Genomic DNA, 13,124 nt, shown 5'->3' with positions numbered 1-13,124 from the left:
GGGGCATTAGTGTCCGATTTGTCCGCCGCAATATCCCAGTCCTGCTATAAATTGCTAATCGCCTCTATTACTAATATTAAAAAAAAAAGAAAAAATCCATAAATATATCCCATAACTTGTAGACGCGCAAACCTATCAATATACACTTTTTGGGATTTTTTTTTTTTTACCAATAATATGTAGCAGAATACATATTGGCCTTAATTGAAAAAAAAATTTTTTTAATAGATTAGTTTTATAGCAGAAAGTAAAAAATATTTTTTTTTTCCCAAAATTGTTGGTCTTTTATTGTTTATGGCACAAAAAAAAGAAAAAACCGCAGAGGTGATCAAATACCACCAAAGAAAAGCTATATTTGTGGGGAAAAAAGGACATGCATGGTTTTTGGGTACAGCACCAAACAACTGCACAATTGTCCGTTAAAATAACGCAGTGCCGTATCGCAAAACATGGCCTGGACATGAAGGGGGTAAATCTTCCGGGGCTAAAGTGGTAAAGAGATTTGCCCTCTGATTTGTCCTGTTTACCATTATCACCAAAAGTGAAAGTAAAAGAAGATGCCAAATTTTGGGTTGACAGAACAGGAATAGAGGGGAAATCTTCTAATAGGGACACTTGTACTGGTGACACACTGGGATTCCCTCAGTTTGGAGGGATTTCCTCTCACTTCATGTTTTGGCTATGGTACAGAAAGTAAAGGGTGATCTCCTCCCCCAATGGGACACAGATGGCAAAATACAAACTGACAGGGGTTCTAACCTCCCTTACTCTATCCAAAAAAGAAATAGATTTGCCTTTAGTTACACTTTAACCCCCAGTGCACTGGCAATTTTACTGGGGTGCTTGGGGCATGGACAGGGGAGGATTTCTACTAAAAGGAGCGTAATGGGCACAAGGGACACCGACAGTAAGTTATGTCCTCTGTGCTGTTTTTTTTTGTGTTAGGCGACAATTTGGCTCTAAAATAGAACTAAAGGCAAACTTTTTTTTTTTTTTTTTCATTTTAGACAGAGTAAGCGAGAAATATAAGCCCTTACAGTTTTTTTTTTTCCCCTACTCATCTTTTCTGACTGTTTTTCACTAGTTTTGCATTTGGCTAGGGTCAGTGTCACTACTGGTAGCATGAGGCGATATCTGGACCCTATAGAGGTTGCACAGGCAGTCCAAATCCTCCAGAATGGCACATCAATACGTGCCATTGCCAGAAGGTTTGCTGTGTCTCCCAGCACAGTCTCAAGAGCATGAAGGAGATTCTAGGAGAGCTGGACGGGGCCATCGAAAGTCCTTAAACCCATCAGCAGGACCGGTATCTGTTCCTTTGTGCACGGAAGAACAGGATGAGCACTGCCAGAGCCCTACAAAATTACCTCCAGCAGGGCTCTGGTGTGAATGTCTCTGACCAAACAATCAGAAACAGACTTCATGAGGGTAGCCTGAGGGCCCAAAGTCCTTTACTGGGCTCTGTGCTCACTGCTCGACACCATGGAGCTCGATTGGCATTTGGCATTGAACACCAGAATTGGCAGGTCAGCCATTGGCACCCTGTGCTTTTCACAGATGAGAGCAGGTTCACCCTGAGCACATGACAGACGTGAAAGGGTCTGGAGAAGCAGTGGAGAATGTTATGCTGCCTATAACATTGTTCAGCATGGCCGGTTTGGTGGTGGGTCAGTGATGGTCTGGAAAGGCATATCCATGGAGGAATGAACAGACCTCTACAGGCTAGACAATTAGGTATTGGAATGAAATTCTTAGACCCATTGTCAGACCCTACGCTGGAGTAGTGGGTCCTGGGTTCCTCCTGGTGCACGACAATGCCCTGCCTTATATGGTGGGAGTATGCAGCCAGTTCCTAGAGAATGAAGAAATTGATACCATTGAATGAACAATGTAGGCTGTTTGGGACTTTAACCACTTTACCACCGGAGGATTTTGCGGTCTTATGTCTGGGCCACGTTTTGCGATTCTGCACTGTGCGCCTTTAACTGACAATTGCGCGGTCATGCAACGCCGTACTCAAACGAAATTTGCGTCCTTTTTTTCCCCACAAACAGCCTTTTTTTTTGGTGGTATTTGATCACCTGTGCGATTTTTACTTTTTGCGCTTTAAACAAAAAAAAGAGCGACAATTTTGAAAAAATAACTATTTTTCATTTTTTTTTTATATGAAACCCCCCCCCCCAAAAAAAAAGTAAAAATCAAAAATTTTTATCATTTTAGGCCAATTTGTTTTCTGCTACATATTTTTGGTAAAAAAAATCGCAATAAGCGTATTTTTATTGGTTTGCGCAAAAGTTATTGCGTTATTAACTAAGGGTAAGATTACGGTCGTTTTTGGTGGTTTTTTAACGAGTAATGGCGGCAATCTGCTATTTTTTTTTTTTTTTTTTGCGACATTGCGGCGGGCAGATCAGACCCTTGACTGACATTTTTGACACTTTTGGGGGTACCAGTGACATTACTACAGTAATCAGTGCTATAAATATGCACTGTTACTGTAAAAATGACACTGGCAGGGAAGGGGTTAATTTTTTGGTGATCAAGGGGTTAATGTATGCCTGGTGCTTACTAACGTGTGTGGGGGGAGGGAACTGAGTGACACAGGGACAGATCGCAGGTTCAGCTATGCTGAACCCTGCAATCTGACCCTGCCTGTCACTTAGGAGATCCGCCCGCTTTGTTTACACAAGCGGGCAGATCGCCACACTCGATTCCCCGACGATCGGGGGAAGAGCGGCGGTGATCACCGCCGCTCCTCCCCTGGCCGGACTCCCGCTGTGACTGAATACAGCGGGAGCGAGATTCCGGCGGCGCGCATGCGCCGCCAAGAGAGGGGAATGTCTGGCGATGTAGGTCTACGTCGCCAGACGTTATCGAGCCACTTTGCCGCAGTAGAGCTCCAGTGAGCAGCGGTAAAGTGGTTAAATGAGGCACAAGCAGGTAATGCTTAGCGTCTCAATCCCTGTATCAGAAAAAATGAAAATTTAGGTGATTAAGAGATATGCATGGAAACCAGCCAGCCCCCAGTCTGATGTACTCACCCTCCAGTCTGCCAACCAACCAAGTGGACCTGTCTCATGATGTAGGTAAAAAACAGGGGTTTAGTTGACACGCATTTGCAAACGCATGTGTAAGCTGCAAGGCCCCTTCACGGCACCCTGTATTACTTACAATCCTAACACTAACAAATTTGTGTGTCTCCACAATGGAAGCACATGGTTGCTGATGGATGGATGGGAGACAGGTTTTTTTAGACAAGATCCTCCTGTAGATGAAAAAAGCTTGCAATGTCCTGGGATGACCTGATCCCCCTATAGGTTGTTTACTGTTGTATTGTGTGCGATATTAGTATTTTTATGTGTCTCTGTTACGCTGTGTAAGAACCTGATCATTTAATGATGATTGTGTTTTTCAGGTTTTAAAGCATGCTTCTGATAGAAGAAAAGTATAGGCCGGTCGCTGAAATCTTGTTCTCTTCAGGGACCTGTCCAAGATGTGTCCTTCGATTTTGCTGTGTTGACTTCCCAACTCCTTACCGCCTTCCATACAAGGTCTCCACATTTTATCAATCATAAATGATAAACTTGAAGTGAATAGTAGTATCTTTAAAAAATAACTAATAAAATGTAAAAATATGAATATGTTGTAAATTTGGAGTAAGCAGGATTAGGACACTACGTGGGAGAGGCTCCGTGCTTGAACCTCATTATGGGCTCTGGTAGATGTTCTTGCCAAACACTGCCGCTTGTACATGAATACAGGGCTGCTAAAATGCATGCATTCAAATGCAATATTTGACAAGAATAAGCTTTGTTTGATGTGCTTTAACCACTTTACCACCGGAGGATTTTGCTGTCTTACGTCCAGGCCACTTTTTGCGTTTCGGCGCTGTGCGACTTTAACTGACAATTGTGCGGTCGTGCGAAGCCGTAACCAAACGAAATTTATAGCTTTCTTTTGGTGGTATTTGAACACTGGCAGGGAAGGGGTTAATGTATGCCTGGTGCTTACTAACGTGTGGGGGGAGGTGACTGAGTGACACAAGGACAGATCGGATGTTCAGCTATGCTGAACCCTGCAATCTGTCACTGTTTGTCACTTAGGAGATCCGCCCGCTCTGTTTACACAAGCAGGCGGATCTCCAAACTCGATCGCCGCTGCTCTTCCCCTGGCCCAACTCCTGCTGTGACTGAAAACAGTGGGAGCGCGCCTCCGGCGGCGCGCGAGTGCCGCCTACAGGGGGAGGAGTCCAGCGACGTAGGTCTACGTCGCTGGATGGAGTTGAGCCACTTTGCCTCAGTACAGTCAACGTGACTGGTCAGCAAGTGGTTAATTGAAATAAATAATACACAGTGCTAAAAAATGCAGTCATAAACCTGTGACCCCAGTGAGCAATAAAACCAATAAGCAATGAAAAAATAATAAATATTACCTGGGTTCAAAAACAACCAAATGTTTTTGATCTTTAAATTACAAATGGTCATACAGTGATTTTCCCCCACTTTGGCCAATATAAATCGTCAGTGTAAAGAATAAATAGGAAATGATCTGAAGCATCACAGCAACCATCTCCATCCCTAATATTGTATACAAAAAGGGGGCATGGGGATAGCGGGACTTTAAATGAGGTAGGTTGCTGTTACAAATCTCCAAATGGAAATAAAGTAGTTTCAATATATTCATTTATTTTTTGCTGCACGGTAAAAATAAATCCTGCAGCAATAGTCCGTAAATAAAATAAATAAAATCTACATATTGATAGTACAAATACAGACAATCCAGGTATGGACATATAAAAGATAAGGAATTGTTTTGCTAGGCATATAACCATAATAAATAGATATATAATAGCAGATAAAAATATCATACAACGGCTTATATATATATATCATCAAATACATAGCAGGGATATATCCAGTGGCTCAAGGGCTCTTTCATAGGTTATACATAATCCATATCCTGATAAATCTTCATATTTAATGGCTCTACGCGTTTCGTGGGATTATCATCCACTCTTCTGGAGCTTGGTGTACATTTTCTGTAAATAAGGACTAGTTTGAATTCAACAAATCACATAAGGATAAGGAAACACACCAATAAAGTCCCTCAAAAGTTTTCAAAAATCTGAGATTCTGATACTTGCATATTAAAAACACAAAAAGTCGCAGAAAAAAATTGCATCATCTCCCGTCGCTGGGTGCACTGTGTGGGTATACGCCTGATCCGGGGCTGAGGCGGGTAAACGCCAGATGGTCCAAAAAAGTGTGGGGGGGGGGGGAGAGGAAGACAAAAATCCCACAAAGGAAATGGAGGAACCAGTAATTTCATCACATCAGTGACCAAGTAATCTAGTCAGGGGAATAAAATTTAAATATGTATGTGTTCATATTTCTTCAAGTCTCGTTCAGATATTGGTGTTATATGTGATAAAAGCAGGTGAGAGGACAAAGGAAAGTAAGTGGAAAATACCTGTGCCAAGTGCAGCATAAATGAAAAGCAGCAAGTAACCCAGTAGAAGGAAAGGGAAAAAAAAAAAAAACCCCCAACAGGTGCAGAGCATAAATGAAGTATAAGTGCAAAACCAAGTAGGATGGTAATCTTACCAAAAACCAAAAGAGATGTGAAACAAGAAGCAACCGTGCTACAGGGATAGTCCTAGTGCAGTCAGTGCAGGAAGGAAAGTGCCCAGAAACTCCCTAGCTATATATCCCCACGGGCAAGGGCGGATCACCGCCAGCGCCATGTGGCCGTCACATAGAGGGGTGGTGAAGGAGTGAACATGGTATCCAGCTGAATGCTAGAAACCACTCACCACATAAAACACCCCCAGCGATCAGAGATGGAATAACAGCCCAAACCAGATGATCCACCCAAGGATCACAGGCTGAGCTTAACATGACGCCGATGCTTAGCGTGACAGCCCTGCCCTCCGTCCAAAAATGGGGAGCAGAGGACAGGGCGACAGACCGAGCATCGCAGCCCCGGAAATAGGCAACCACACAGTGATCTCAATCCTATAAGGCCGACGGCATGAAACACAAAAATATAAAATATATAAAGTATGGTTTGTTAAAAAGCGATAAAGTGGGTATACATTAATATGCATCAGGGACAAAATTAGGTGTGTTAACCAGATGCTACAGATCAAAAGGAGGGGTCGGGTGTCTTCCACCCTATTAACATGTGTAAAGAATAAATAGGAAATGATCTGAAGCATCACAGCAACCATCTCCATCCCTAATATTGTATACAAAAAGGGGGCATGGGGATAGCGGGACTTTAAATGAGGTAGGTTGCTGTTACAAATCTCCAAATGGAAATAAAGAATGGAAAAAAAAAAAAACCTCTTCCTCTTTCCTCCCCCCCCCCCCCCCCCCACTTTTTTGGACCATCTGGCGTTTACCCGCCTCAGCCCCGGATCAGGCGTATACCCACACAGTGCACCCAGCGACGGGAGATGATGCAATTTTTTTCTGCGACTTTTTGTGTTTTTAATATGTAAGTATCAGAATCTCAGATTTTTGAAAACTTTTGAGGGACTTTATTGGTGTGTTTCCTTATCCTTATGTGATTTGTTGAATTCAAACTAGTCCTTATTTACAGAAAATGTACACCAAGCTCCTGAAGAGTGGATGATAATCCCACGAAACGCGTAGAGCCATTAAATATGAAATATGAAGATTTATCAGGATATGGATTATGTATAACCTATGAAAGAGCCCTTGAGCCACTGGATATATCCCTGCTATGTATTTGATGATATATATATATAAGCCGTTGTATGATATTTTTATCTGCTATTGTATAGCTATTTATTATGGTTATATGCCTAGCAAAACAATTCCTTATCTTTTATATGTCCATGCCTGGATTGTCTGTATTTGTACTATGAATATGTAGATTTTATTTATTTTATTTACGGACTATTGCTGCAGGATTTATTTTTACCGTGCAGCAAAAAATAAATGAATATATTAAAACTACTTTATTTCCATTTGGAGATTTGTAACAGCAACCTACCTCATTTAAAGTCCCGCTATCCCCATGCCCCCTTTTTGTATAAATCGTCAGCTGCTCTGGTTTCCTCAGAATTGCTCTATCACCCGTACTCCATATTAATAAATTTAAAAGAGAGAATCTCCATAGTGTAAAAAATGTATTTATAATAAAAATGGATAAAAACACAAAGGTATGATTCTATACCAGCTAATGCACCCTTTCTTCCTCCTTTCCTGGTCTCTCTGAGCACAAGGAGCATATGTCACTGACTCCTCCCAATGCATTTAGTCACTTCTTACTTCATATTAATGTGCATCGCTTTACCTGCAATCCAAATGCACCTCAAAATGCAATTCTAAATAGGTCAAACACAGCTTTTGAACTGTAGTATTCTATTGAAGTCAATGGGAATAAACTCATGTCGAATGTCAAACACCTATTCCTGAACCCTAAATATGAAATAAACAGAAAAGCCTTATGACCAAAAGTTTCTGATGCAGAGCAAGTTATACTTCCTGCAATCTTGGCCAGTTGTCCTGTGCTGTTCCTCTCCTGCACCATTCAACTGCCTAGATTTATTATCCCTAAAAAAAAAAAATCCGATTTCATAACCACAAGAGACATGCAGAGGCTGAAGATGGAGAGGCTGATATATTTCACCTACACTGTGTCCGTTCGCTTAGATCTAATTTTTAAAAAAGCAGAGCAGACTAGCAACATGGACCCAGAGTGGATGAACTGTAATGCTACATTACACTTTTCCACCAACAAAAAAGAACACCTACTGTGTAGGGACTGCAACAATGAGGACCTGACGGAGATAATCTCCAACCTTTTATTATATAGAACGTGCAGTCAGTCTAAAATGTTTAACTAAAGTGTACCACTCCTGGCAGTCTTATGTTGCAATAAATCGAACGGACACTGAAAATTCCTTTTGCTCAATTGGTAGCAAAAATAATTTCTTGCTAGTTGTTGCAATAACCACTAGGCACAGATACATGAGGATGAGTACACATAAACAAACTAGCAAACAGGAGACACCGCATGAAGTAATTCATTTAATATTAGAGTAAAACTAAGGGCAAAATGTTTTTTTTTTTTTCATTTTTTTTAGAGTAAGGCCTCTTTCACACGACCGCTCCGGTTTTTTTGTCCACTGCGGCACTTTTTTTTTTTTTACGGACATGGATGACAATTGTGTCATCCGGTCCGTATGTCCGCATATCATCCCATCCTTTTGCGGATGATATACGGACATAATGTATGTCTATGGGCATTGCAGATGTCAGCGGATGACACCGCTGACATCCGATTTTGCGTCCTTTCCGTTTTTTAAACGGAACAAAAATAGGGTTCTCTTCCGTTCCAAAAAACAGAACAGAACTGAAAGGACGAAAATCGGATGTCAGCGGATGGTCATCCGCAGACATCCGCAATCCCATAGACATTCATTATGTCCATATATCATAAGCAAAAAAATAGGATGATTTACGGACATACGGAACGTCCATGTGACAGAGCCCTAACCCTGTAACACCTGTCAGTTTTTTTTTTTGCCATCTGTGTTTCTTTGGGGAGTTTCCCTTCACTTTCTTTCTCATAAGTGAATAGGAAACCCCTCCAAAGTTAGAGACTCTCAGGGTGTCACTAGGGTGTCCAAAACTAGTGTCCCCATTGGAACATTTGCCCTCTATTTGTGTTCTGGTGACAACACAAACTTTGGGATTTTCTTTCACTCTATGTGATAACAGTAAACATAACGAATAGAAAGGGCGAATCTCCCTAAAGTAGGCACAGACAGCAATACAAACCTGACAGACGTTCCACCTCTCTGCTCTGTCCAAAACTGAAAAAACGTTTTGCCTATAGTTATACTTAAAAGGATAAGTTCACTTTTTGACAAAGAAAAAATAAATGCATGTTTTTTTGCAGGTAAAAAAAATGTGCATTTGTTTTTTGTTTTAAGTGCATGGAAAGCATTGCACCAGTGATCAGCAGATCGCTGATGCCATACAGGTCTCCTGCAGATCTGTCAGTGTATTGACTTGCTCATACCTTGTAATAGTAAGCCGATGCAATCTGACAGGAAGACTCAATAAACGACTCCAGTGCTCACAGCGCGGTGGTAATTCACTGAAAACTACAAGCGAACAGCCTCAGACCTTGTAGAAAAAAAAAAGTGCCATGCATAGACACAGGAAAAAGAAGGGGGCTATTGAGTTAACGAAAAAAGTTGCTGCGGGATATAGATGTAAGAATTAACTATATAGCTTTATTATTCACAGTAAAAATGTTTTCCATGAAAATCGAATTAAAAGATCCCGGACAAGAAAAATTACCAGAACCACATATGAAACCATGCTAACATAAAACAAAAAAACAGGACACTCCACAACACAAAACAGAAAAACCGTGTCCGGACACCTGGAATAGCCACCACACAGGAGGATTACCAATGGCAAACCGCCGTCTCTTTATATATAAACAGTATGATGTGTATGGAAATACTCATGTGTGGACCCCTGGGAGTTTGAGCTAGGGATGCATGGGGTCTAAAGGGATATACTGGATTGGGGAGGCATTACATGGAAACTGGTGCTAATGCCCTACTTAGCTTTCTTTTTGTTTTATGTCAGCATGGTTTCATGCATAGATGTGGTTCTGGTATTTTTTCTTGTCCAGGATGTTTTAACTCTATTTACAATATTTTTATTGTGAATAATAAAGCTATATAGTTAATTCTTACAATTATATCCCGTATATATAAATGTGTCTATGCAGGGCACTTTTCTTCTGTATGCCATATTGGCTATGTTGACAGACACTTCAAAGGTGAAGGCAAGATTGGGTAAATTATTCACACTATAAGCCTTAATTTATGCTGCTTATGTCAGACCCTGTAGTTTTCCATTCATAGAGGACGGTAAATATGTGACGTGGCACGGGCACGTCTTTTTTTAAATTGTGGCAGCAGACACAGGGAGAAGATCCCCAGTCTGCTTTCAGAGCGGGGATTGGGAGGGGGGAGGCGGGCCAGTGCATTCATAGCATGCTACATGTTACACCCTGAATATGGGGTGTAAAAATTTTAATATGAAAGTGATAAAAAATTGATGTCAGTATAAATAACAGTTATTATGACAAATATAGATCTTTACTACTTAGTGAATTAAGCCTCATGAGGGACACAACCAAGGTTTCAGGGTGAATAACTTTTTATTTCTAGTGTCCTTACAGATGCGCTGTGCCTTTCTGATGCCGAACAGTTATGGCACAAATTGCTCTGCATGATCAAATTGGTATTACGGTCTGTTCAGGCACTTACATAAAACAAGTAAGTTTAGTACACTAATTAAACCCTGTGTTTCAGGATCTGATTGAAGCGCTGCGGAAGTTCTTGACTCCCTGCGATGGAGGTGCTGCTGACGGTGACAATGCTCCGCCAAACAAGAAGGCTAGACTAGATGACTCTGATGCGTGTTGTGCTGAAGACATGGAGAGCGCGGGTGCCTCTGCGGCTCCAGAAACCTGTAATTTGTGTTTGGGGATTCTGCAATACCTCTGTGATGCTGAGTTTGTCAAGAAGGTAATTTTACACTGAGTGTGGGGTTACAAAAGATTGATACTTTATCACACAAGTTCTACTTTTAATACAAACTGCAGAACTCTGCATGTGGAACTGTTGGGTATTTATGAAACCCAAAAGTACTTACAAGCCAATACTTTGTTCTGTGCTAATAAAGGTTGCTGTAAAGTTTTGATGTGTCATAGTGTGGCACTTCTGTATATTTCGGAGGTGGGTGATCTCATATCCCTTTATATTTTCTTTATTATCCTTATGGTATGACCATAGCATTATCAAAGTGTCACTATGGCCACGCAATGCCTAATACCCACTGTAAAACAACCCCCCCCCCCCCCCTCCCTTCCTACACAAGTGTCACTATGGCCACGCACTGCTTAATACCCACTATAAAACAACCCCCGTCCTTTCCTACACAAATGTCACTATGGCCACGAACTGCCTAAGAACCACTATAAAACAACCCCCGTCCCTTCCTACACAATTGTCACTATGGCCTTGGCCTCTCCATTCCCTAAATGCATGACTTGGTGCCTCAAAGGCTTACTGCCAGACCAAAGGACCAAAGCGCTGTTGGAAGTAGAAGTTGTACAAAACCTAAAAAGTATTGTCCTAGAATATTGCGTGAGATGCAGTAGTTCTAGTTGGGGATTTTTTGTTTTCAAAAGTATATGGTTAAACGCCTTATGTGGCCTATTATTTAGCTCTCATCTTATAAGAACATGTTTGCTGTATCTATTTTTTAGTCTTTACTAGTATTGGTTGCCAGTTTGCAGGACAGACTTATAACTTTGCATTTTGCTGCCTTTTAAAACACTATACAATGATTGGACAGGCGTAAATAATTATTTTAAAAAGTATGTTGATTTGCAATTCAAGTTAATTTAAATTAAAATTGAATGCATTTGAAACACGTCAACACATCTGGATCATCATTCATTTTGTTAAAGGGTTACTAACATATTGCAGATTGCCACTCTTTGATGTGGTGGCAGGATTCGTTTTCATTTTTCAGGCTAAGGACGGAAACGACCTGTTGATTATACCTTAAAAGCAGTATACTTTTCACCACTGTGAGCTGAACTAAATCCTATCTTTCTTCTGTAAACTACTCCTCTCCCCATCCCCAGTGTAATGGAGATAAGAAAAGGCAGAGATATTTGAAGCCCAGCGGGGGGGGGTTAATAGGCAAGACTTCCTCCACAGATACAGTGGAGAAGTGAGCCCGTCCATCCAGAAACAGGAAGCGTGTTAATGGCAGAATCACCAGGTGAGAATGAAGATAAAAAAGCATGACAAAAGAAAACCAAGAATGTAGTCATCACATCTAAGGATTGATAATCTAAAGTTTATCAACTTTTTTGTTTTTGGGTTTAGATACACTTTAATGGTTGTATGCAGTTTATTGTACAACCCCCAATTCCCAAAAAGTTGGAGGCCTGTGTTAAAATGTACCATTTTTTAAGAAAAATAAGGACGTTTAGAAATTGATGGCAGCAACACGTCTCAAAAAAGTTGGAACAGGGCAACAAAAAGCTGGCAAAGTGGTACTAACAAGGAAGAACTCGAACAATCAATTGGCAACTAATTAGGGTAATTGGCAACCGTAATATGATTGGGTATAAAAAGGGCATCAGAGAAGGGAATTTACTAAAACTGGAGCACTCAGTTGTGCATGATAGCCAATCAGCTTCTAATTTCAGCTTGTTTAATTAGGCTTTGACCATAAGCCTAGGTTCATACTGAGGACGGGTTTGAACTTACATGATTTCAAACCGGCATTTGAGTCCAACTTCGGGGCCGATTTGACAGACATTTGTGCGGGTTCCTGCACAGATGTCTATTGAAATTGCCCCCCTGAAGTCCCCAAAAGTAGTGGAGAAACTACAGCTGCGCCACATTGATTCGGACTGTGCCATTGCTGGCAATAGGCCCCGATTTGGCATGCAATTTGACATGTGTAATTGTATGTCAAATCGGCCCAATGTGAACGTGGGCTAAAACCTGCGAAAAGCTGCATCTAACAATTTCAGAATAATGTTCCTCAATGTAAACTTGCAAAGACATTAAATATATTATCATCTACAGTACATAATATCAAAAGATTCAGAGATTCTGGAGAAAACTCTGTGTGCAAGGGAAGGCACTGCATTAAAAACAGGCATGATTCTGTGATGGATATCACTTCATGGGCTCAGGAATACTTGCAAAAGTCTGTGAACACAGTTCGTCGTGCCATCGAAAAATGCAAAGTAAAGCTCTATCCGCAAAGAAGAAGCCATATCTGAATATGATCCAGAAGCTCTCCTGTCTTCTCTGGGCTACATTTAAAATGCTCTGTTGCAAAGTAGACAACTTTTCTGTGGTCAGATAAATTTAGATTTGACATTCTTTTTGGCAACTATGGGCAACGCGTCTTCTGGACTAAAGAGGAGAGGGACCTTCCGGCTTGTTATCAATGCTCAGTTCAAAAGCCTACATCTCTGATGGTATGGGGGTGTAGTAGCATGTATGGGATAGACAGCTTGCACATCTAGAA

General features: G+C 41.1%; 1 protein-coding gene across 1 annotated transcript in view; it reads left to right on the top strand.

Moving 5' to 3' along the window:
- PUS10 (pseudouridine synthase 10) overlaps nucleotides 1-13,124 on the top strand; it is a 176,750-nt gene that overhangs the window by 3,166 nt on the left and 160,460 nt on the right. The window contains exons 2-3 of the mRNA XM_082251355.1: nucleotides 3,416-3,551; nucleotides 10,373-10,588. Coding sequence (XP_082107481.1) covers nucleotides 3,426-3,551; nucleotides 10,373-10,588 — 342 coding nt within the window. The 5' untranslated portion in view covers nucleotides 3,416-3,425. The remainder of the gene's footprint in view (nucleotides 1-3,415; nucleotides 3,552-10,372; nucleotides 10,589-13,124) is intronic.

Source organism: Pelophylax lessonae (assembly GCF_965119305.1).
Source record: "Pelophylax lessonae genome assembly, chromosome: 3".
NCBI lineage: Eukaryota > Metazoa > Chordata > Amphibia > Anura > Ranidae > Pelophylax > Pelophylax lessonae.
Note: the sequence above shows the minus strand (reverse complement) of the source record. Positions and strands in the feature narration are given on the sequence as shown.